A 25,666-nucleotide genomic window follows, 5' to 3' on the forward strand; every position below is an offset into this window, starting at 1 on the left:
AGATGCTAATAACTTCTCCTTTCAAGTTGCCTTCACATACTCAGTTTATATCTTATTATATCTTTCCCATTAGAATGGAAATTCCTTGAGGGCAATGATTATGTTTTGCCTTTTTTATTATCTAGGTGCTAAGTAGTGAGATGGATAGAGTACCCAGCCTAGAGTCAGGAATCCCCATCTTTGTAAGTTCAAATCTGGCCTCATATACTTACTAGTTGTATGACCCTAGCCAAGTCACTTAACCTTGTCTGACTCACTTTCCACATTTGTAAAACCACTTTAATACCTCTGCCAAGAAAACTTCAAATGAATTCAGACACGACTGAACAACAACTGAAGCTGGCTCCAAGTAAGTGCTTAATAAATGCTCTTTTAACTGACTGGCTACATGTGCTGGCATGTTACTTAATCTTGCAGTGATCTAAACAACTCTGTATCCCTAAATATCAGGAAAGATGCCATCTTGAATTAGCAGAAAATTCTTCAACTGGGAATTTGTTGTATTAATTAAATCCCAAGATGCAGTCAATAGCCTCTCTTTCTGTTATAGCCCCGGTAATACCTTTCTTAAAGGGCACATGGTATGTAAAGATGGAACAAAGATGTTTCAGAATCTGTATTGCTATTGAGACGACACAAGCTGCCATCTTGAGCTAGTGCTATGTGAAGACTCACCCAGCAGCTCCTTGATCTGGGACCTTTAAGAAGTCCAAGCTTTCAAGTTGCTGGGAAACTCGGTCAGAGCCAGTTGATTGTTGTCGAGGTAAGGGTGGACGTGTCATAGATGTATAAAGGCCTTTCTGATTGGACCTTGTGTTTCCAGGAGCCTGGGGATGGGAGACAAACTGGGAGGTTTTGATGACTCCATTTTGATGATATCCTAGACAGAAAATGGAAGGAGAAAGAGGAGAAAATACTGCTTAGTTTTTCTAAACTGAATTAATACATCTTATTACTCTTTCTTGAAGTGATAAAGAACTTCCATAACTTTCAAACATTTACATCCAACTTTCAGTTGTGCATTTTAAAGGTTTAATATGAATCAGGTAGTTACCATCTTCTCACTGACTCCATAAAACAGTCAAACAAGGTGGTACTAGGAATTGGAATAGGAGGGGGCCTAGACAGGCTAACTGCCTGGGCTGGATAGCAACTGCAGCTGTTTAGTGTGTGTGTGTACTGTTGTGGCCAAAAGGGAAAAATACATAGCTGTTTCCTAAGAGGGCTGGCCAAAAACTAGGCAGGCAAGTAGGCCACTGTCTAGCTAGACACATTTCCTCCTGAACCCAGATTCCAAATTTTCTTTAGGGGACACTTAAAAAAACAAATGAGCTTGACGCATGCAGTGGCAAATACCCTTTGGTTAATTAAATCCATTGGGATTGGGAGAACTCTAAGCCAAATACAAGTTAGTTGTCAAAAAGATCAAATTTCAACCCCGTGTGATTTCTACTCCTTGAGCCAATGCCAGTCTGCCTTTTCTTGGTCTCTTTCCCATAGACAAAAAGGGTCAGTGTTATTCTGCACTTGGGCCTCCTCTGATGCCAGCTTCCTGCTCCGGGGTGAAGAAGAAACAAGGGGGCAGTCTTAGGCTGGGATGACTTGGGTTTCATTCCTCCTTAAGCAAATTTATATGCAAGCCAGGAGAAAAATACACTTTGATTCTCACATGATGCTTAAGGAGATGTAGTCTTGGCTGAGTCATCCACTTACAATTGGAAAGTCACTTCTATTTCTTTTCTGTAAAAACTTGGTTGGGGGAGGTTGGGCTAGACAAGGTCTAGCTTGAATAATGTAGGAATCTCTGTTCAGTTTTCTACTTTTCACCATCTTTGGGAAAGTCTTCTGTTTTAAATAGTGACAGGTCCCACTATGCACAGGCAGGAACTGAATCTCTCACACTCAGACTCAAAATTCAACAGCATTATATTGAAAACTCCAATGTGATATGGGATGCTGAAGCAGGGGACTGAAGCAATCTGTTTAATTACTTGTCCTTGAAAACTCTAATAAAAGGCTATATTCACCTGTCTGGGATGATGAGAGAAGTCTTATTCTGAAAGGAGTTGGTAAGATGATCCTTTAACCTCCAATTCTCAAAAGTCCTTGTACATTTTAAAAAACTAAATAAAAAATATAATTTTTTGCTGAATTTTTCTTTTTCTTTTTTTGAGGCTGGGGTTAAGTGACTTGCCCAGGGTCACACAGCTAGGAAGGGTTAAGTGTCTGAGGCCAGATTTGAACTCGGGTCCTCCTGAATTCAAGGCTGGTGCTCTATCTACTTCGCCACCTAGCCACCCCCTTGAATTTTTATTTTGAGAGAGGGAGGTTTATGCTATCTCATCCGGGGCCATCTCCAGTCATCCTGATCTAAATCTGGCCACTGGACCCAGATGGTTTTGGAGGGGAAATAATTTCACAGCATTCAGTTTCAATTATAAAAGGAAGCGTTAATGCTAAATAGGAATAATAGGAAAAGGCCTAGAGAGATAGTGGATTTTTTTCAAATATTAACCAGATTCTTTAATGAAAAGAGTCTCATTCTATTTTACAATTTTAGCATATAATTTTTTTTTATTTCTTAAGAAATGAAAAAAACAAAACAAAACAAAATAAAACATTTGATTATTAAATTCCCAAAAGTCTCTAAGAATTCTGACTCTCATTTTTAAACCCTGGACTTTGGAGGGTAGTGGAAGGTTGTAGTACTCTAGGTAATGTTTGACTAAGAAGGACATTTTCCTCACTTCTCATTTGGGCTTGTAAACCACTAGTAAGTTATAAATGAAAGCCTGGTCAACTTTTTATTATGATAAAGCATCTTATGTCTTAATAGTTGAGTAGGAAAATGAATGTAATGAATGAGGACTTCTTTCTATTATAATTGATGGAAAGATGTTTTCCTTCAGTTAGGTAATGAAATGTAAATAGTTAATTCAGCTATAGAATTCAAATGCTATTCAAGTAGTCAGTGAAGTTATAACATTCAAGATTCTGTGTTCTCATGAAGGAATATTTGTTCCATTGTTCCAAACTGATCCCAAACAGACTTAGTAAATGCTTTGAGTGTATTCACTGATAGTTTCATTCACAAATAGGCTTTGCATATATAACAAGTAAGTTCACATTCATTGGGATTAATTCAAGAAATAATGTTTAAGTAGAAGAACCAGATCAACTTACCTGGAGGTGGGGGAGCAGCTCTCATGGGGTAGTTCGGATTCTGAGGTCTATTGGAATAACCTCTATTTTGGGTAACACTCCTTCTGGTGGGGCCTAAAAATCAACATAAGATACAGCATGAAGACGGCTAATGGGGATAGAGGATAGAGGAAGTGAGGTGTTTTTCCCCCTGTTTTATTTGATTTTCAGAAAGAAATATCTGGAAGAATTTGAGACCAAAATCCCAAATGGATTTGCAGAAAACAAAGGAAGGATGGTTAATAGCACCATATTATTAGATACAAAGTCCATGGAATCCTAGCTCTGCTACTTATGAAAGATGTGATCTCCAATAAATCCTTTAATCTCTTTGGGCCTTTGTTGCATCCTTCGTAAAATAGGGAGACTGGACTCGATGACCACAAGGATCCCTTCCAGCTTGAAATCTATGATACTGTACGTCTAAGATATATAGGACTACAATTCCACAAAGGTGGGGACAGTGGGCATTAACAGACTGGAGCTGTATAGGAAAATGAACTGAGCCATATTCTTTAATTACCATTTGCTGGCAGATGGTTCATTTGTATTACCCTTGTTCTTAGATAGCACTGTGTGCTTTGTCCTTTTTGAATTAAATTGTTGCAATACCAAAAAATGGAGTATGCACTTTAGTGTGTAAAAGAGAGATTTCTGAAGCCAAATTATTTATACAAGTTTTCTTTTGTATTCTAGGAATTCTAGTGTTCTTTTTCATAAAATTAAACTCGCTGTAGCATTAGACAATAGAAGGTAAGACTGAAATATAAACAGAAACCCTGTGAGCAACCTTGAAGACCAACATGATTGGAAGGCTCTTTGTAGAAGAGAATAATAAGATTCACTCCTGTGACCATCAGAAAGCATTCTTGCATGCCCATTCACTGATGGAGCTCTTTGGTGATGGTCTAAGGGATCCTCTTCTCAAGCCTCTTGTTATCTTTCAATAAAATTTAAATTTTGTTTTTGGGGAGACTTTAATAATATACTTTTTTTTGTTATTCTGCACTCGACAAACAGAGAACATGCACATTTTAATATATAAAGTACAGATAACAAAGATTGGATATGAAGGAAGTCTCTAGTACATTTCGCTTACTTTTAAAAAGTCTCTTTCTATATATGTTTGCAACATGGCTAATGTGGAAATGTTTTGCATGACTTCATATGTATAATGTGTATCACATTTCTTGCCTTCTCAATGGATGATGGTGAGAATAGGTTGCAAAGAATTCAGAACTGAAAACCAAAAAATTAATAAAAAGTATATGATATCTAACATATTAGTTTCAAATTTGTCTTGCTCATTTTTGTCTCCCATTGAAGTTCCTTCTCTTATATTGCATTTTTAAAAGAAGTAACTTACTGCCTTAAGACAGATGACAACAGAAAAAAATTACTTACAATGGAATAAAAGTACTCTTATGGGAACCTGGACTAGACTACATTGTGGGAAATAGCTAACATGTGTCCTTTTTGAAATGAGCTCACATTATTATTTTTGTGGAGATTTAACTTCTGTGAAATAGAATAAAATACAAGACAATAAAATCCTGAACAAAAAATTATTGGATGTTGATCAGCAGGATTTGACCAGGAGGAAATGACTAGGAGAGTCAGGTTGGGGGTACATTTCAAGTGAAACAAAGATAAGGAGGTAAGTATGAATACTGTATCTGAGTGTGTAGGAGGGAGGAAGGCAGCTTGGTTATAGAACAGAGCATATGTTTGGAAGAGCTTCAGGAAATAAAATGGCCATATAATTACAGTAGAGAGGATGGTACATTGATGAGAAGAGGATGTAGAGATTTAAACCACAGTGATTGTATGTTTTAATCCCACTTCAGATAGGATCATTCCAACTTGAAGTGGAATATTGTAACAATAGCACAAAACACATGGGTTCAAATTCTGATTCTTGACAGTGAACAGACAAGTAACAAATTCTCTGAGTCTCAGTTTTCCCATATAATAACCTGGAGATGATAAAACACACCTCAAATGTTTTTTGTGAATCTCAGATTAGATAGTATATGTAAAACATTTCTGCAAACTTTAAAGCAATATACAAGTACTATTAATATTATTATTTGGGGCTCTATGAATGGTGAATATTACTTATAAAAATACAAACATTTTAAGGAGAGATTTCTTTTAGCAATAGAGACAGAGTGGCTTTGAGATCTGCATCTCATATAGGACAATATCCAGGCAAGCTATAGCTTTTTGGATATAGGAGGGCTTCCTTCTCGTAAGAGATTCAGGTTTTAGAGTGTATGTAAGTGAAGGAAAGGCAATAATTTGATGGGCTCTTGCAAGAAAAACATTTTCAGGAAGTAATGTAACATGAAGGTGAAAGGCAGGAATGTGACAATCTCACAAAGTAATATTTGAAGCATCTGGTCCAGAGGACTTGAGAAATTCTGAGGATTTCAAAAGCTCAGTTAGTGTAGGGGACCCTGTGACAAGTTTGGGCTTGATTCATAGCACGATTGGTAAAACTAATGGAAAGATTAGGTAAAAAGAAAATGGGTAGGGCCAACCAAATGATAGCTCATTCATGTGGCTAATTAATAGTGTGCACTATACTGAGGCAACTTTTATGCAGGGGGAAGAATGTTGAAGTATCACCTTGGGCAGTAATGATAACGATGTAACATAGTGTTTTAAAGTTTGTAAAGCCCTTTGGATATGATCTCATTTGATCCTCAGGACAACACTATACTATTAGAACTTCAGGTATCATTGCAATCATATTTTATTGATGAGGAAATTGAGGCACAGAGTGGTTAACATCTACCTCAAGGTAGCCAAATAGTGCCAGGCATGGGTTTTGAACCCCTATCTTTTTGATCAAGACCAAACTTGAGCCACTGTGCTTGCCTAGTTATGAAAATATGAATTGTCAGCTTGAAATGCCCTCAAGTCCAAACCCTTCAAAAACCTGACTTGGCTAGGGTACACAGCAGGTAAGTATCTGAGGTAAGATTTGAGCCTAAGATCTTCCCAATCCAGTTTTCCAGTCCACAGAATGGTTATAATGAGAATAATATTTGCACTATTCCAGATAGCTGACATCATATTCTATGGCATATACATAATATTTCTTAAATCTTAAAGCATTTTATATAAGTATGGCATTATTATTATGCTAGGTACAATACACTTATCAGATTAGTCTAAGAAAATACATGTGCATTTATAGTTATATATGTGCAAAATATAGTTTTCTTGGGTTAGCATGAAATATGTACATTTTGGAAAATCTACCCAGATGTATGCAACTTGAAAATCCTGAATAAGAAGCTGATTTCATTAGGTCCCTCTTGGCTCTACGGTATATTCTAGACATCAAAGATGGAAGAATAGTATAAGAGAACTGAGCAGGGAGAGAGAAGAAAACCATCCCTCTTACTTCTTACTCAGCAAGGGGGAAGGGAAGTCACACTTACGGGAATTCTTAGGTAGCCCTGGTCCGATGCTGACCTGCAGCACTTTGTTACTGGGTTTGAGAATGGCGAGATCCCCAGAGCCTTGGTGGAACTGCACTTGTCGTGAGCCCCCTGCACTCCATGGGCCCCAGTTCTCCTTTTTCAACTTCAGTTCAAGCCTGTGACAAGTACATTATAAAAGTGGGATAAATGATTGAGAAGAGAGGCAGTGTAGCATTGTAGCTAACGTGAGAATCAGGAAGACCTGCCCTGATTTCAAGTCCAGCATCAGGCTGGAATTCCACTGGAAAATTCTTTGGGCAAGTCATGGAACACTGGCCAGTCTTTAATGGGAAGAGAGTATTTTCCTGAAGTTCCACACACCAGTGAAATGAGAGATAACGCAGAGATGATGAACAACAAGAACTGGGAAGCCCTGTCTATCCTCGCTGAGAAGTAAAGTTGGCAAGGACTGCAAGGGGTGGCCTGAGGCTCCTCAAGGCTTGGCCAGCACTAGTGTTTGTTTAGTGCCAAAGGTAGAGATATTCTAGCTCTGGTCCTTGGATTCTGGTTTCTGCTCGAGTGAAAAATGAATAGGGGCAGAGGAAGGGATGCCAACATGAATCTGTCCAAGCTACTCGAGTGAAAATAATTCAGCTGGCTCTGGTACTGGCATATTCACTTTTAGTGTATTAGCTAACTGGTAGGAGGATTTCTTTGCCGCAGACACATTGTGTGATATGCATGGGCCTTTCCTTCTTTCCCATCACTAGAAATAGAGCCTATACACTGGTGGCAGGGGATACAACAAACATATTCAAGTATAAAAGAAAACAAAAGGATAATATATTTAGAACTGGGAGGGACTTTAGAGGGAAACTGAGGTTGAGCCTAAGTGACTTGCCAGGTTGTTACAGCTACTAAATGTCTGAGAAACTTCTTGAATCCAGTCCTGGCACCCTATCCATGTACCATGGAGCTGGAACTCACTTTATTAGAGGCTTCCACATTCTATTCAAAGTAAGGATTAGCCCTCTTAAAGCACAACTATCCTTATCATCTTGGATGCTCCAGGAATGCACATTACTTTAATTTAGCAAGCATTTGTAAAACACCTACTATGGGTAAGGTGAGATAGCCAGGTGATGTAGCGGATGGAACACCAGGCCTGGACTTAGGAAGATCTGAGTGCAAATCTGTGATCTTGGGTAAGTCACCTTATTCCTATTTATCTCTGTAAAATGGGGATACAATGGAGGAGGAAATGGCAAACTAGTTGAGTATCTTTGCCAAGAAGACCCCATGGATGCTATCATATAGTACTGTTGGACATAACTAAATGGCTAAATAGTAATACTACCTAAAGTAGAAACATTGTGGTATAATATGTAAAGAACCAAAATCAAAGCTAGGAAGACTTGCATTAAAGTCTTGCCTTTGATATTACTTGAATTGAATACACAAGTCATTCTCATGCCCAAGGCAGCTCTCTTAAGACTGTAAATTGGGATCTGCCTCTCCTAGTTGAGGAAAGAAGTGGATGCTGCCCCAGGAAAATCCCAGAAGAGGAAGAACTTTCAGATAAACAGTGAAGAAGAAGAGGGGGTGGGGGGGAGAGTTACTTTCCTTGAGAGACAATGAACATTTCCATAAAAAACCCAAATTTGACAAAGAGTCAAGATGGTCAACTATGATAGCTGGGAAGACAGGCAGAAAAAAAATTATGAAGAAAACCAAACTGAACCCATTTGCTAGTTCTACAAATGAAGAAAAGAAAAAACAGAAGAATTTTATGATTATGAGGTACAATATCCTATCCAAAATGAAATATTCCTTCAGAAAAAAACAGTTGATTCTTTTGAAAAGCTATTGAAATAACCATTACACAGGGGTGACAAGTGCCATTTTTGTAGTATTATGTTGGAATAGCAAGGGATTCTTATTGCTATCAGAAGGGATGGGAACTCCTATGTTGGAAGGTGTAGACTTACGGAACCTCCAAGTTGGAAGAAACTTCAGGAGCCATCTATCTAATTCTGATCTCACCCAAAAGAACCCCCACATTAACATCCATCATAAGAACTGGTCATTCTGCCTGGAGAGGATGCTCTTATTGATGGCACAAAATGTAGCAATACTACTTTTATTGAAGATGTAAAATTGCCAGTATCTATAAAAATTTATAGAAAACAAATTAGTGATTTGTCCAGTGGACATTTATTTCATTAGTTAACCCAGGATAGTATAGTGTAGATGATATTGCAGGTGTTAAACCCTAGCTTGAAAAACCACTTTGTGTTTGTTCAATGAATCTGGGGACTAATCTACTAGTACAATTCATGCCAAAGGGTTGAATATATTTTTTAATGTGCATAAAGAAATAATTGGTGAACATCTTACTTAAAAAAAAAAAAAGACTAAATTGGGGTAGCTAAGTGATATAATGGATAGACCAGTGGACCTAGAATCAGGAGGAGCTAAGTTCAAATTTGGCCTCAGAATTACTAGGTGTTGTAACCCTGGGCAAGTCATTTATAAGTAGATGTGCATAGAGATAGGCATTAACCTCATGAGACCTAATGAGATCACTGAGGAAGATCACTGAAGATGATGGTAGGGAGAGAAGCGAGTTGCTGACCTCAACTAGTGGGCATCTGAGAGTCTCAGGGCATTCTAACATCTGAGCCTTCTACTGTAGGGAAAAAGTTACCATAGTAGAGGCTGAAGAAACAAAAATAGGTGATTATACTATAGATAAGCCAACTTGGTTGGTCACCCTTCTTTCTGTTGTTGACATGACAAAGAATCTGCACTCAGGAAGCTTAGATGCTAATAGGAATAAGATCATACACAGTAGTAATTAAGCTACAAGGGAGCATCAGAAGAATTCAAAGGAGAAGTCTAGGGAAAATGTAATGAGAAGTCACAATTATCTGGGAGGAAAGGGATTATGGAAACTTCCATGGAGGAAGGATGGAGAGATGGGTCACTGAATTGGGCCGTAAAGTGCTTTTCTTTAACATATGGATATTGGGGAGTGAGAATGAGTCTGCGCTCACACTTGACAGAGGAGAGTTACAGAGATGGAAAAGGACAATATGAGAATAGAATTGGTCAATCAATTGACAAAGATTTATTAAATACTTATTGTGCCAGGTATTTTGCTGGGGATTCAAAAATGCAAAAAATTTTATTCTGTGCTCTCAAGAGATATTATATTCTATTAGGGAAACAGCCCATGACCAGAGAAGCAAATAGAAAGTAAATGGGGCAAGAGGTTGGTGCTAATAGCTGGGAGGATTTGGAAAGGCCTCCTATAATAAATAGGTGGTGAGTTCAGTTTTTAAGTTAATTTGGAATTCTAAGAGTAGAGATGAGGAGGAAGGTCATTCTGAAAATGGAGTACATCTTGTACAAAGGCAAAGATTGTGAAGATGGCACATTGGCATGAAACCAATCTGAATGAACCATAGAGTACATGGAAGGAGTAATGTACAATCAGCACAGGAAGATGGGCTGTGAAAGCCAACTGCCCAAAATATGTAGTTTATTCTAGAAACATTAGGGAGCCACTGAAGCTTTCTGAGTAGAAGTTATCAGAGTTTAACCTGTTGGCTTTAGGAATATCACTTTGGCAGTTATATAAATTGGCATGGGGAGAGCAATCCCCTCCCCAAACAGGAAGCAGGGAAACCAAATACGAAGGAATAATAATTCCTGAAAGAGGTAATAAACTAAGGGGGGAAACCTCAACTAACAGATTGGTATGGGAGTAAAATGGATAAGACTTGACACATGATTGGATATTGTGAATCTGGTTGACAGGAAGGATGGTTTATTGTATTCCAGAAACTTCAAAAGAGTAGGTTTGGGGGAAATAAGAGTTTTGATCAGGCTGAGTTTGAGATTCTTATGGAACATCCAGCTTGAAATGTCTAAGTCAGTTGGTAATGAGGGACCATGGATTAGGTCTCGTTATAAAGACCAGAATCATGTGGGGGGAATTAGCCTCATGAGACCTAATGAGATCACTGAGGAAGATGGTAGGGAGAGAAGTGAGCCCAGCCAGGATCCAATTCTGAGGTACAACCACAGTTAGGGGACAAGATGTGGAGGATGATCCAGGAAAAGAGACTGAGAAAAAACAGCCACACAAGTAGTACTTGACAAAGTGTAATAGGAGATTAGATTGCCCAGGGATGGTGAAGTCAGATTGTAAAGGGCCATGAACACTAGAGGGAGAAAGGCAGAGGAGAGCCATTAAAGATGTTTGAGAAGAGAAGTGACATAAGTAGGGTAGTATAGAAGAGACTAGAGAGATGATAAATTGGAGGCAGGAAAAACCTACTCAACAGTCCAATATGAAGATAGTCAACTGAGAAAGCATGCGAGTGGTGAGGAGATACTGTATTGAGAGACAGAGGCTGATTGGGTGGGTGCAGGGGAAGAAAGAAAGGTAAATCTCAGGTTTTGAGCTTGGGATACTAGAAAGATGATGATGCTATTAACAAAAAAAAAAAAAAAAAAAAGACATTTTGGGTGGCTGGCATGAAAAATCCTATTATTTCCCACTTCATTTTGCTCTACTTTCTCCAAAAAAGGTTAAATAAATTACTTGATTTTGTCCCTAGTATCCTAGAAATGCATTCCCAGACTGAGTAATCCAAAGCTTTGATTGTCACTTGATTGGCTCCCACAGGTAACAAAGGAAAAGAATAGGATAAGAATGCAGACTTTGCTGAGATTGAGGAAATCAGGGAAGTTGTCTTGCTTTCCCTGCCTCCAGGGATCTTGTGGAGAAGGAACCATCCTTTAGTTAGATTCAGAAAGCCCAGCTTCTCAGGCCCCACTACTTACGTATTACTGAATTTCAGAGGTAGTTGCTTCTGGGTTTTCTCCTCATAACGTTTTGCTAAGAGGCTTAGGAATTCTGTCTTGAAGACTGATTCAAGCAAACTGTCATATTCTTGTTCATGGAGAATAAATATATCATCTTGTAGTGTGCTGCAAAGAAAGGAGACAGAACATCAGGTGAGGGGTTTGCACTTCTGACCATGCCCCCATTATAGGATCTCAGATCTCAAGGTGGATGAGACTTCACTACTGAAATATTGTGCAATCCTGTCATTTTACAGATGAAGAAACTGAGGGAGTTGAAGTGACTTACCCACAGTTACATAGGTAGTAAGCAAAGGGATTTTTGACCTCAAACTAATCAATCAACAAGCATTTATTAAGCAGCTGGACTCCTAAGTGCTAGGCTCTGAGAATACAATGACAAAAATCAAATAGTCCTTGACCTCAAGAAGCTTACATTTGATCAGGAGAGATAACTCCTCCAAACATATAAAGACATGCAAAATGATTTTTTAGCTATTCTTTATCTGCTCTTAGGTTCCAGCGAGATTTGGCATCTTTCATTAGCAATGATTATGCTACTCATGTACAAAACCAAATTCTGTTTTTAATATTTATACTAAAGCAAAACAATCCTTTCTCTTTCTGATATTTATAAAACTTTCCTTTTAAAACAAAACTGTGTTGTTTCATGAAGGGAGCCCTGGACAAGTGACCCTCATTTTAGACCTGATGCTGCTATTGAATAATCATATGACTTGGGCAAATCACCACCATCCTCGTAGGGTTTATCTCCCCAGTTGTAAAGCAAGGAACACATTATCTCCAAAGTTCTTTCTAGCACAAAAGTTCTATGATTCATTTCATGTTCTGTGTCTTTAAGATTAATAAAATAAAAAACAAAAGCTTAAGATAGCGTTCCTAAAACAGTCTTGTTAAAATAGATTGTTTGAGGAATGAACATACAACCAATAAGAAAAATTCTGATTGTCCTGGATCTATGACATAGAATAAATTGGCAATGCTATCCGACTTCTTTGAAACATACCAAAAAAAAAAAAAAAAAAAGTTTTAAAAACAGACACAATCATGAAGGTATCAACAGCACTAGTGTTACTTAATGAAAGGAAACAATTATTCTCAACACCACAAAAATGCCACAATAAAACAAAATTTTTGAGCACAGCTATGAAATTAAACACTGACAGGGAAACACAAGAAGACAACTCTTCAGAGATCACAGCATTTGGAATTTGAAAGACTTTAGAGTAGAGTTGTTAAGCATACGGTAGCATCCCACGTCCTGTAGCCCAAACCAGACTGAAATGAAACTGGGAAATAGGTCATGTTAACATATGGTTTTCTAAATCAGTATGATATCCACAAGGATCTTTATGTATGGTTTAGTGATCTTTGTTTCTATTTGTGTTTGACATCCCTTCATTTTTACAGATGAATAAAGTGAGCTCCAGAAAGGGAAAAGACAAGCAACATCACAAAGTTAACAAATATTTTTGCCATGATCCAAATCCAGATCTCCTCACTACAAATCCAATGTTCCTTCCCTTACAAGCTGCTACTTTCCAAGGTAGGGACCAGTAAAATTCAAGCCATATTCATGCCCTATAAAACAAGGGGTAAGGCATGTAGATTTTGTGAGAAGAAAGTGGAATGCTCCAGACAGGGTGTGTCCATGGGTGAATAATGATAGCTAATAAGACTGTCTAACCCTGCCACTGTTATTCCCATTTTATAGAAGGAATCTTGAAGCACAAGGAGTTTAAGTGATTTGTCCGGGATCACACAACATCATAAGTAATATCTCAAATAGGATTGGAACCCAAGTTTCAGTGATTTCTTGTCCACTGCCGTAGCTACTCCACCATCCTCAGGAAAGTTAGAAGAGACATCATCTCGGAAGAGCAGAGCTGAGGGAGGGCAGGATCCAATATGATCTTGAAACGCTGCAACTGATTTGTTTTTTAGGTGGGGCAACTTCAAAACTGCATCAGATGTAGACAACTCTGTTGTCTGTCTCTCCCCCTCTCTCTCTCCATGGCCCTCACCCTTTCTTTGTCTGTTGGTCTCTCCCCTTCCCTATCTGCCCTCCCCTTCCCGTTCAGTAAGACTTCACAAAGCTCCATGTTACATGTGCCTTCAATTACCTTCTAGTGCCACTTAACAAATGATCAGTAACAGCAGATGAGCCTCCTCTGGGAAGGACATTTTGCCAGGGGAAAAGAAAATTGTTTTTTCCTATTATTAAAAATAAATTAAGTGTAATGTGTTATTCATGAATTGTTGAGGGTGAAAATGTGAAGTCTTAGCGTAGGAAATAACCAAGAGCTGGTTGCCACAGCAACAACTGGCAGACTCTATTGTACTAAGATAGCCCTCTCTCCTCTATGATCTTTTAAGGTAGTCACCTAGGAATCCTTGTTGGTGCTTCCATCGACTGTTTCTTAGGATCCAATGAGGAAAGGGAGGTGATAGGGCAGAGCAGACTTTGTCACAGAAGCAAAAACTTTGTTTTGGGACTAACTTCTGAAACCTGGGGTGTTCTCTCTATTGCAAAGGAACTTGACCATATTTTCAAGGTGACCTCCATGGCACATTTTGCAGGCCAAGGGATGACAAAGAAGAGCTGCCTGAGGCTGTCTCGCACTCAGACTGTGCCAAGCTGTATCAACTGTCCCAGCTGTCTCATCCGGAAGCAGGGAATGACTTGCTATAGAGCTGACCATGAATGGTGTTTCCCTCCACCAGTTGTGGGCTCCTTTTTATTCCTGATCCTAACTCATGTCTTCTTGGCATTAGAAGGAATGGCTGATACATGCAGAACTTTACACCTTCCCCCAAACTGGCACTACTTCCAAATCCTCATGGATCCATGGATTCAATTTCTGGTTCTTTCTATTAGAGGTAAATAATAGCTTCTCTTTGTCTTACTTTTTTTTCTGGAAAAACTAAGACAAAAAACATCTGCAAAATGGGATAATAGACCAATCTCCCTTACAGATAACATGGCATAGTGTTGGCAAAAAGTGAAGAAATTTTGTTAAGGGTTAAGAAGACCTGGATTCAAATTCTGCCTCTGATATCTATCTACTAGCTGTATAATTCTAGGAGAGTCCTTCCTTTGCTTCCTACAAAGTCACAGACTGAAATATTTACATTAGTGAATGAAGTTCCCGTGCTGAGAATTTCTTATTTGTGACCAACTTTTCAGGATGATTATGATGATCAAATGGTCCACATTTGCCACCGTACAGATAATAGACAATTATATTAATGTATTCTCACACTTCTTTCTACAGTGTTTAAAGGTCAACAAAACAGTTTTCTCACTATCGCAAGTGAGATAGTGAAAATATAAAGGGGCAAGTGTGGTTATAGTGAAAATAGCACTTAAAACAGGAAAAAAACCCACCTAGGTTCAAATGCTGTGTCCAACATTTACTAGCTGTGTGATCATCGGCAAGCTATTTAATTTCTTCATTCTAAAATATGGAGTAAAAATCATCTTTTCTATGAAGCAAAAACCAGAATGTAAGAAATGGGGGATGGAGGAGGGCCAGAAATGGACAGACATAGGAGGCCACTCAGTCCAACTTGTAATTGAGCAGAAAATCCACTGTAAAATCTCCTGGACAAGCTTTCCCATAAACTGAACCTAATTTTCCTCACCTGTAAAATAGAGATAGTGATTCCTTTACTACTTACTTCCTTGGAGTGCTTTGAGAATGTATAAAGGGATGTGGCAAATATTAAAAGACTAATTAAGGCAGCTAAGTAGTTCAGTAGATAGCGCCCAAAGTCAGGAAGACTCATCTTTGTGAATTCAAATATATCCTTCCCCCTTCCCCCCAATATATCCTTAGACACTTACTAGCTGTGTAATCCTGGGCAAGTCATTTAACCCTGTTTGCCTCAGTTTCCTCATCTGTAAAATGAACTTAAGAAGGAAATGACAAACCTTTCCAAGAGTTCTCTGCCAAGAAAACCCCAAATGGGGTCATGAAGAGTCAGACACAACTAAACAACAGCAACCTATGAAAGTCTTTCAAACCATTTTGCTCATCAGAACCATATTACAGCAATTCAGCAGACTAGATCAACAGATTCATTCAATTCAATGGTCTATCTATCTATGAACCCTTCTTGACAAATTCAAGAAAATATATATTCTTTGGTTTGGTTCAGTTAGCTTCTCAGCAATGAGAGCAAATAGATGTTTATGCTTCTTTCTTGCAAAGAGACTTGTATCAGGAAAGTCTATGGAAATAAGTATCTCTAGTTTAATTGGTGACATAAGTAAGAAGATATCTTTGCATCATTAGTGGATGAACCAAATTCAAGTAACCTAGAGTGGCTTAATTTGTTTGCTTATCAGAAGAAGAAAGGCGATAAGATTATTTATGATCCTAGAGATGAAAGGGGTCTTATAAATAATTTCAGCTAACCTTTTTAATATTACAGATGAGAAAACTGAAGTCAAAGGAAGTCAAATAAGTTTCTTCAAAAGAGCAAAAATCAGTGCTGGAATAGGAAACCAGGACCTCTGACCCACCTTCCAGAACTCTTTCCACTACAATATATTTTTGGAAATTTTGTATATAACAAATCAGTGAAAAACCTCACTCCTAAGACCTAGGAGAATAAGTTGGCAATGCTATCCTACTTCACACCAAAGTCTTCCCTCTTTTGCCTTTCCTCAGTGCAGACTCATGAGCCCCAAAGCAAAACTTAAAAGTTTGTTTTTTCTAAAAAAAAATCAGACTTATCCTTGGAACTCACCACTGTCTTACTTGTATGCTCTAGCTGCAATTTCTTACAGATGTTTGACTCTATATAGAGTGTTGAAAGATGCCCTCTACTATCCCTGGATCTGCTGTGTACTCAGTTCTCTTTCATCTCTGGGGCTTATGGCTAATGGGACTTGAAAATATTGTTTTATTTCTTCTTTTTTCCCCCCCTCAAGAACATTAATTATTGAGCAAAAAAAAAAAATCAAAAGAAAATTATTTATTTTTCTAAACTGTGAAAATAATTTTTGTTGTTGTTGCTATGACCCAGTTTTATATATTCATAAGATTTAAACTCATTTGTTTTTCCTTTTTTGCCTCCAGAGGCAGAAAAGGCGTGGCATAGAGTGGACTCAAGAAACAAAGTGAGAGCAAGAGGAGGAACATTTGGGGACAAGGCCCAGCTATTTGGGGGCTTGGGTAGAGCCGACAGGAAAAACAGAGTTGGGGGCAGAATGTCGGGGCTGGAAAAGAACACCGACAAGGAAAACATGGAGGCCAGGAACAGCATCCTAATGTGGATAGAAGAGAGATGCAGAGGGGAAGGTACTATGGGGGGGGAGGGGAGGGTGGACAGAGTGAGGCAAAGGTCTTCTCTTTTTTCCAAGCCCTCATTGTAGGGGAGGAGATCTCTCTATAATTCTGAGCTTCTGCTTTTTCAGTTGGAGGTTTTTTGTGATATTTCTTTACAGTGGGGAGGCTGGGGCTAAAGGAGAGGGAAGTACAATACTGTACAATAAAGATAACATGCATGCTTTTTTGGAAAGCAGATTCCTTTCAAAATTACTTCATATCTATCTTTACATGTGTTTGGAAAAATAAAATACTATCAAAGGAAAAAAAATTTTTAAAAAAAGGGAAAAAAAATTCTTTCATGAAGACAAAGTCAATTTGCATAATGCAAATTTACATAAACCTACAACTGTTGGTATAGGACTTAATGAGTTGCCAGGCTTACTTAAAAGAATATGTGATTTGCATCCAGGCCTTCTTGATAGATTCCAAATTTGTGTCCATCTGGTGCTGCCTCTTAGGCGGCTATTAGAGAATGTTACTTTGTGAAAGCACAAAGGATTATGGGATTATGAACCAGAAGGTCAATTAATCTAGCCCTATCTTTTTGCAGATGAGGAACTGAGTTTAAGAAAAGTAAAATATCTTAGTTGGTCACATAACTAGTAAATGGCAGAACCATGATTTTGAACCCAGAGCTTAGACATCAAATCCAATCCTCTTCCCATTATACCATTTATGGCATTTATGAGTCAAATGTCTAAGTTTTCAAAGTTATCAAATAAAGGTCATGGTGATTCACTATTGTTCAACAATACTTCTGTCTTCTGTCCTGGTGGAAACCTGCGATGGAATGGATTGACTAAGGGTCTTAACCAACTCATTGGTCTATTAGTAAGGATTCAGGAAGGGAGGTCTGACAACAGTGTTGGAATCTATTTCTAAAATTGCTTATCAGATAAGTAAAATTATATAAATTCAACTTTCAATTAAATGTTTTTAGATTAAAAAGCATTAAATGATATCTTACTATCTTCTCACATTACTATTAGAGTGTTTTGGACAGTTATTTCTTGATTGATTTGGACATAAGCTATACAGTCAAGTAAGTATATTTATGAGTTTTGACATAGAAAAAGGAGAGTTTTGAAATAGGTTATCTCAAAGATTCTTCCAGCTCTAAATCTAATTTATATTCATTTTATCTGTGGAATTTGGTTAATTTTCCCACTGAAGAATGAGGAAGGGAAAAGCAAGCTGGCTTGGGTGGCAGCAGCTCTACTAATAAATATTTATACAGTACCTAATACCTATGTATTAGATCCTATGTTAAGTGCTACTTTTTCCTTCTCCCTTCAAAAAAACACATATTATCTTATCTAATCCTCACAATAATCCTGAAAGATGCTATTATCTCTATTTTACAGTTGAGGAAACTGAGGCAAGCAGAAATTAAGTGACTTGCTCAGGATCCTTCTATTTCTTTCTTTTTTTTTAGGCACATAAAACAGATTTATTACAGCATATTTTAAAAATTAATTTTATAATTATAATTTTTTACAGTACATAAGCATGGGTAATTTTTTTTTTTTACAACATTATCCCTTGTATTCACTTTTCCAAATTTTACCCTCCCTCCCTCTACTCCCCTCCCCTAGATGACAGACAATCCCATACATAATGTATGTGTTATAGTATAGGATCCTTCCATTTCTAAGGTATCTTTGTGATCTTTGCCAAGTCTCTTCATTTTTCTGGACTTCAGTTTTCTCATCTATAAGATCCCTATTTTACAGATGAGGAAACTGAGGCAAACAGAAGGGTCATATAGTTAGTAAGTGTCTGAGGCCAAATTTGAGCTCAGCATGATTTTTCATTGTTAGAAAAATAAATTAAAGTCGAATCAATATGAAATGCTTAGATGCACAACACATTCTATAGTTCCTGTATACTCCCCCTTGCTGAGATTGCATCTGGGATATTATGGTTGGTTCTGGACAGCAGAACAATGACAAGAAGGTAACCAGAATGGCTTAAAGGACAGGAGACCATATCATAATGAGAGGTAATTGAAGAAGACACCGGGAGACAGGATAGCTGCTTTCTAGCATTTGAAGAATCATCATGCTGGAGAGACTCTAAGCAGCTTTTGCTTGGCTCCAAACGGCACAATTCAATATCAATTGCAAAGAGGCAGCTTTTTGGCTGGATATATCAAATTATTAGAACTATTCCAAGGGGGGATGGGCTGCTTTAGAAGATACTGGATTTCTCCATGACAGGATATTTTCAAATAGAACTTGTATGTTATTCAAGGGACTCCTGCTTTGATGTAGGTTAGATTAATTGTCTTAGCATCATTGATTTAGATCTGGAAGGGCCTTGGACATCCATTCAATCTTTTCATTTTACAGATGGGAAAACTGAGGCCCAAGGACTGTAAGAAGTTTGCCAACGTTATCCAAGAAACTGCACAGTCAAGATTCAAGTCCAAGTGCTCTGATATCAAATCCAGAATTCTTTTCCCTAGATCGTGTGATCCCTCCTAACTGTCACTCAGTGAGTCATCTCTTTCACTCTTAAGCATTTCATAGGCTGAAGGCAGAGTTTTTAGACAATGACAGCCAGGTGAGCTAAACATAGTTAAGCTCCGTCCCACCCCCAGCAAAGATTTCAGGTACGCTACCCCCTGCATACTTGAAAAGTTATTTCAAAATGGTTCCAGGAACTGATTTCATTGGTTTGAAGGCTTGAAAAGATATTCTTTTCAGGTTCCTTCTACATCTGACATTCTGAGACATATAGGCCTGTGGTCATGTCCAAACACACCCGTCCTGCCAGTCAACTGGTCATCAGGCATAGGTTTGTACTGCCAACCTCAGAATATACTTTCCTTAAAACTAAATGGCTTCTCAAATGGAATTGGATTCAGCCTCCCTACTATGGCCTTTCTCCTCCTTTACCCATGCAAATCCTACAGGTCTTTCAAGGTGACTTCAACAAGGCACCTCTCAGCAATACTACCTAGAGGAATAAAAAGATGCTGAGACGTCACAGCTTGAGGTATCTTACTAATGGTCAGAATTTTTACAGACAGGAGCTGGATCAGCACAATGCATGGAGCAGGAGTCAAATTGCCATCTGAAATAAGAAGTTATGACTCTGTCTTCTGGGATTCAGGAAACATGCCATAGCTCTGAAATCTGCAGATGACTAAATCTGTGTAGGTATATTTACACCCTCTGATGATTCCACATCCTGCCAAGTCATCCATTATTGTTGGATTTGCTGATGTCAGTCTTCAAAGGTAGTTTTTATTTTAGGTCAGGGGGTTCTTCCCATTTTAACTGATCCTGGCTAAGGTAGCAATTACATTCTCTTAAATGCTGTATTGATGATATTGAAAAGAAAACTGCAGTTATTTTGCAATGAATTTTCCTTCTTTACTCCAGCCCCAACAAAGCTATCTTATAACAAAAAAAAATATGTAAAACAAATTAACATGTCGGCCTTGTTTGACAATGTACAGCTCACTTCCCATCTTGGTTTGCCATTTCTGATGACAGCATCATCTTCACATTCTTTTCAAGCTCCTGGCCCTGTTACTATCGTCAGTGAACTAGATGCCCCATTTTGTCAGTATTGTTACTATTTACAAAATGCGTTGTTGGGAGGTGTCAAACATGGTCTGAAGACTACATGCAGTTCACAACACTCCCTAAGTGAAGCATGACCCAGATTAAAAGTAATTCCTCTCTGATTTTAATGTCTTGTCGATACATTTATGAAAAGATATACAAAAACAGGTTGTTTTCTAAGTCAATATGTGGCCCACTGGGATTTGTTTGTATGGGTTAGTGGCTCCTATTTCTATTGGAGTTTAATCCCACTGACTTAAGTGATCTAAGGGTCTCCCTTGCATTGCCCATTCAAAGCAGCTGTTGAGTACAAGAGCTTTGGTGATCTGTGATTTTGTTCAGTTGGTTTTTATTTCCACTGACACAGGTTGCATCTGGGATCTACCTTAATTGGAGTCTCCCTGGGTAAATGGCTAAAAAAAGATTCGTCCTTAGTACCCAACCTGCTGCTTCTGAACATCCCTGAATTCAACAAAGCTCATCCTCATTGGAGACTGGACATGCCAGTTGGTGGTTAGGCCCCTTTGGACTGGTCAGAACTTATGTTCAAGAACCATAGCAGAACACAATTAGTCTTATCAATTTGAAAGGAGTTCAGCAACTATTTTATTTTTCATACTTTTGTATAAATAGGACCAACTATCAAGTCTTATTTTTGGAATTTCTCAAAATAATTTCGAGAATACAGAACATCAAGTTTCCATGTCTGTTTCCCCCTCAGTTCCACACCAAGTTTCGCCTGATTTTTTTCTACCAGATTTCTAGTCACTGTTGTAATACATGGTCAAAAGATATGGGAATAATCTCCATCATTTATTCCAACCAAAGTTTATCAGGAATGAAGCTTTCTTTTTTTCTCTTTAAAGGTAGGTTTTCATAACCTAACCCTTTCCTGCCTTATTTTCCAGATGCTCATAATACAAGGAACAAGCCTAAGGACTAGGAACAGAAACACACCAGTATTATTAACAGGTGCTTCACCTTTCACAGTGAATCAGAAAAACAAACAAGGTAAGCAATCTAGAAGGAAACATTTTAAGAATATAACTTAACTGTTTTTTTTTAATTGTTAAATACAATGAAGTCTAAGAATGTGGATTTAAATAATGTTCAGTCTTAAAAGCATCTTTCCTTCATTGAATACACACACACACACACACACACACACACACACATACACATACATTTGGGAATGGGGAAGTACTAATACAGACATACCTATAATCCTTGAATGTGTCTTTCTTGTAAATAATGTTCAAATTATTAAGTGATAATATAATAAGCAAGGCCTGTTTTTATATTTCCATTGAGATTTGTTTGCAAGACAGCATAAAAAAAGAGGCCAAGAAATTAAATGTGAATTTAAAAAAAAAAAAGGTCCAATATTATATGCAGGATTTCTCAATATATTGGGTAGGTTTGTTGAATTCATTTTTTAAATTCCTTTTTAAAAAATAAGAGATGGTTCTTTGCAAAAGGAAGGGGAACATTAGGTAACATAAAAACAAAGAGATATGAAATATGTACTTACCTTTATATCATAACTTACATCTTTATCTTGTATTTAAAATATAAAAATAAAGTTATAAAGTATATTAACAAAAAAAAGGAATGTTACACCCTGATTTCAGGTATGTAAGCAAAAGAATAAACTTTAGGAAGGATCTCTACTCTCTTCCTTAAGAAAATGAGCCACACATAGCTAAAAAGTTCCTGCTTCCCCAGCTTTCTTCTGTGGCTACTGTAAAGTATACAGAGAAAACAGCAAAGAAAGCAGAGCCGGGATCTTCACAGTCTAGCAGGAAAAAAAGACTCCCTCTTGGGGCTTTTGGAATAACTAGAATGATGCCTAGGGACTATTAGGGGTCCTTAGTGAACTGGGCTAAGTATGGAGAGCAGGAAGTGTTAACGATAATAGTAATAGCATTTATGTAGCACTACGTGCCAGGCATTATGCTGAGCACTTTGTAATAATTGTCTCATTTGATAAACCTTGTCCAATTTTCTGGACAATGGCAACAAGCAATTCCTCTCTATGAGATTGGTAATTTGTGTAACTGCTGTGAAGGGCATCTGAAAGCCAGACACAGGTCCAGGCCTTCCCAGTTAAATCTTCAGTGATGAAATATATCAGACATGAATTGGTGGGAAGACAGGAACTTGATGGACTCATTTGCCTAAAATCTTTACCACATCCTGAACTGGCCATCTTTTAAAATTCTTTGCCTCTCCAGCTCCCAGACCGCTTTTATTTGGGACAATTAAGTACAGAATTGGAAACCATGATGACACGGACAAGAAGAGGCACAATTTGAAGTCTGCTTTAGATTATTCAACTGATCACTTTAGTGCCAGGACTTTGAGTCTAGGGAGACAGAGACTTAAGCACATCAAACTTTTGAATTCCTGCTATTTGGGCTGATTACATTTTAGGAATTTTGAGAGTTGGCTTCCTCCCTACCCCAGCCCCGCCCAGTTTGTTTAAACAAGCCACATTCCTGGTGCTCATCTTTTACACCATTCTTTGTAAAATGGGGACCAAAGAGCTTCTCTGGAAGGGGATCAACAGTCTCCAAAAAGAGCCGGAAATATGACTCAAGGAGGAAAGACTTGGAATGGGAAGCTGTGGGGATCAGAAGCCTCTCTTCCTGTTTTGCATGCTTTGAGTTATTTCCTCTCATCAAAGCTTCATGAGGATGAGGGGTTTTCCAGGTGTACTTTTAGCCCCCAAAGGCAACCCAGACTACTTGGCGATGACTTCAGGATCTTTGAGCAGGTCGCCAAACAGGCCACAAGGCAGCTGCTGGGAGCCCCTGCTCCAGGTCATGTTGCAGGAACTGGCTCTTGGTACTGCTGTGGTCAGTAATCCCTGCTCCCTTCAGGCTGGTGGGTGGCCTTGGAAAGTACTCTGTGGTTTTGAATCATACTGATCATCTTCACCTCATAGAATCCTTAACCCAGCTCAAATGTCATCTTCTGAGGAAGGCTTTTTTTCCCAGCCCTGTTTTCTTTCCTCTTCCTCTCTCCTATTTCCAGGTATAAGAGGCTTCTTCCCTAAGATTATTTTTTAATTATTCTATATTATCTATTTTAAAAAATGTTGTCTTCTCCATTAGAATGTAAGCTTTCTGCAGGCAAGGACTATTTCCTGCCTGTCTTTGAATCCCCAATCTCTTACCAGAATGTCTAGCACATAGTAAGCATTTAAAAATTGCTTATAGATTTGACTAAAAAATAATTTGTTCTCTTTTTTGCCATCATTACATTATTGTCATATTAACATGCATTAGTGCATTGGAATAGAGGATATAATATTGTTCAGGGTCAAGGGTCAAAGAACTGGATTCTGCTCTCAACTCTACCTGCTTAAGTAGTTCTATGACCTTGAGCCAGGTGCTTTAGTTATAGAATAGGGATAATAATACACATGCTAATTCACAGGGTTCTTGAGGATCAAATTAGGTAATATATGCAAAATGCTTTCTACACCAAGAAGCATTATACAAATGCAAACTGCTATTATTACATACACAGCCATAAATAGCTTCTTGGTGTTTTGTTCCCATTGTACCAGGGTCCACGTGGCTGCTCAAAAAGTTAAGATTTCCATTTTGGGAGGAAGGAAAAGAAGAAATGATTTCTGCCATACCATTTGTGCAGTTGTTCTTTAAGCTTCCCACTAGCTCTGTCTCTGATTCCAAGCAGCCATAAACTTTTCTTTGACCATTCCTGGCAGGCTGCAGGGAGGTGATGGAGCCCTGATTTAGACTGATTTTGTCACTCACCTGAGAGACACAGACAGAATCCTCTCCATCTCAATTTTCCGCTTCAGCACCTCCTTCATCTGGCCCTTATCAGGCCCCTGCTTCACCTTTTCTCGGCCAATCAAATACAAACACTTTGGGGTCAGAACTAAATCTCGCTTTATACCCTGTAATAAAAGATGAACATGGAAAAGAGGTTGAGTAGAGTTGATAGTAGTTAAAATGACACTCATGGAAAGGAGCCAAACAGGAATATATTGAATGGTTTGGATCTGTGCTAGTAAAGACATGTTTGAGGCTACTATGGAGATTATCTTCGGGAAAGCAAAGTAAAACCTCCCCTTTCCTATCATCCGAAAGGGTGAAGGACAGAGGTATGATAGCACAGGATATAAAGCGCAATGATGAGAAGGGAGCACTGTGTAATGAAAAGAACACTGAACACTGTAACCAGAGGACCTGAGTTCAAGTCTACACTTCCCTACTTCCTGTACATCTTTGGGTCATTATTCAGCCTTTACTTTCCTTACTGGAAAAATAAGAGTTGGATGACTCAGGGTTTCTTAACTTTTTTTGTGTCTTGGACACAGTCCAGTGAAACACTTATAGGCCCCTTCTTAAAATAATATTTTTAAATGTAAAATACATACACACACAAAGGAAACTAATTATATTGAAATATAGTTATTAAAATTTTTTAAAAGTTCACAGACCCCAGGTTAAGAATTCCTGATTGTTCTCTGAAGTATCTTTTAGCTGTAGATCTAAGATCCTACGAAGAACGCTGGGGACAATAGTGCAAAGATTGCCTACCCAGAGGCTTGCAGGACTGTAACGGCGCCACATCAGCAGCTGGGTCAGCATCCAAAGACAGCAGCTTTTATAATTACTTCCCCATCCTCTGTAATGTACCGGGGCAGCAAATCTCATGTCGAGGCAAAAAGTAAAACACTTTGTTGCCAAAACTTGAGCATCTACACAAAGGAACCCAGGCTGTGGTTGGAGTTTTAGCTGTTGCTCCAGTCAGTCTCTGGGAAAGGGACTAACAGGCAGTGAAATAACAAGGAGGTGGCTGCTGGTGGTGCCATGGAGCAGAGTATTCATAGTAACCTCAACACTGAATAAACACTCCCTAAATTATCAAGGTTCTTTGTGCCTTTTACACAGTAGAAACAGTTTCTCCCTAATGAGAAAACTGTTTATAGCTGCAGAGGATATACAGAGAGAAACCAAATCTTTGGTGACTGGAAACCAAGTTGCCTGTTGGGAAAGAACCTTCTTTTATTAATCTTTGGTGTCTCAATTGCAATTATCAGCTCCAAATTTTCTACACCTGGGGTATGAAGCTGGCATATATGGAGCACAGTGCTGGACCTAAGAGGCAGCAGGCCCAAGATCAAATTCTACTTTAACCTCTATGGAACTCTGCATTAATTCACATAACACCTCAGCCTCTA

The 25,666-nt window shown here is 38.3% G+C and overlaps 1 protein-coding gene across 2 annotated transcripts in view; it reads right to left on the bottom strand.

The window, feature by feature from the left end:
* The window catches only part of MYO1E (myosin IE), a 223,413-nt gene that overhangs the window by 20,157 nt on the left and 177,590 nt on the right, over positions 1-25,666 (bottom strand). For both annotated transcript variants that reach the window (XM_074294635.1, XM_074294637.1), the window contains exons 22-26: positions 24,231-24,376; positions 11,490-11,636; positions 6,654-6,811; positions 3,184-3,276; positions 676-880 (exon numbers count right to left, since the gene is read on the bottom strand). In XM_074294635.1, coding sequence (XP_074150736.1) covers positions 676-880; positions 3,184-3,276; positions 6,654-6,811; positions 11,490-11,636; positions 24,231-24,376 — 749 coding nt within the window. The remainder of the gene's footprint in view (positions 1-675; positions 881-3,183; positions 3,277-6,653; positions 6,812-11,489; positions 11,637-24,230; positions 24,377-25,666) is intronic.

Source organism: Sminthopsis crassicaudata, chromosome 2 (genome assembly GCF_048593235.1).
Source record: "Sminthopsis crassicaudata isolate SCR6 chromosome 2, ASM4859323v1, whole genome shotgun sequence".
Lineage (NCBI taxonomy): Eukaryota > Metazoa > Chordata > Mammalia > Dasyuromorphia > Dasyuridae > Sminthopsis > Sminthopsis crassicaudata.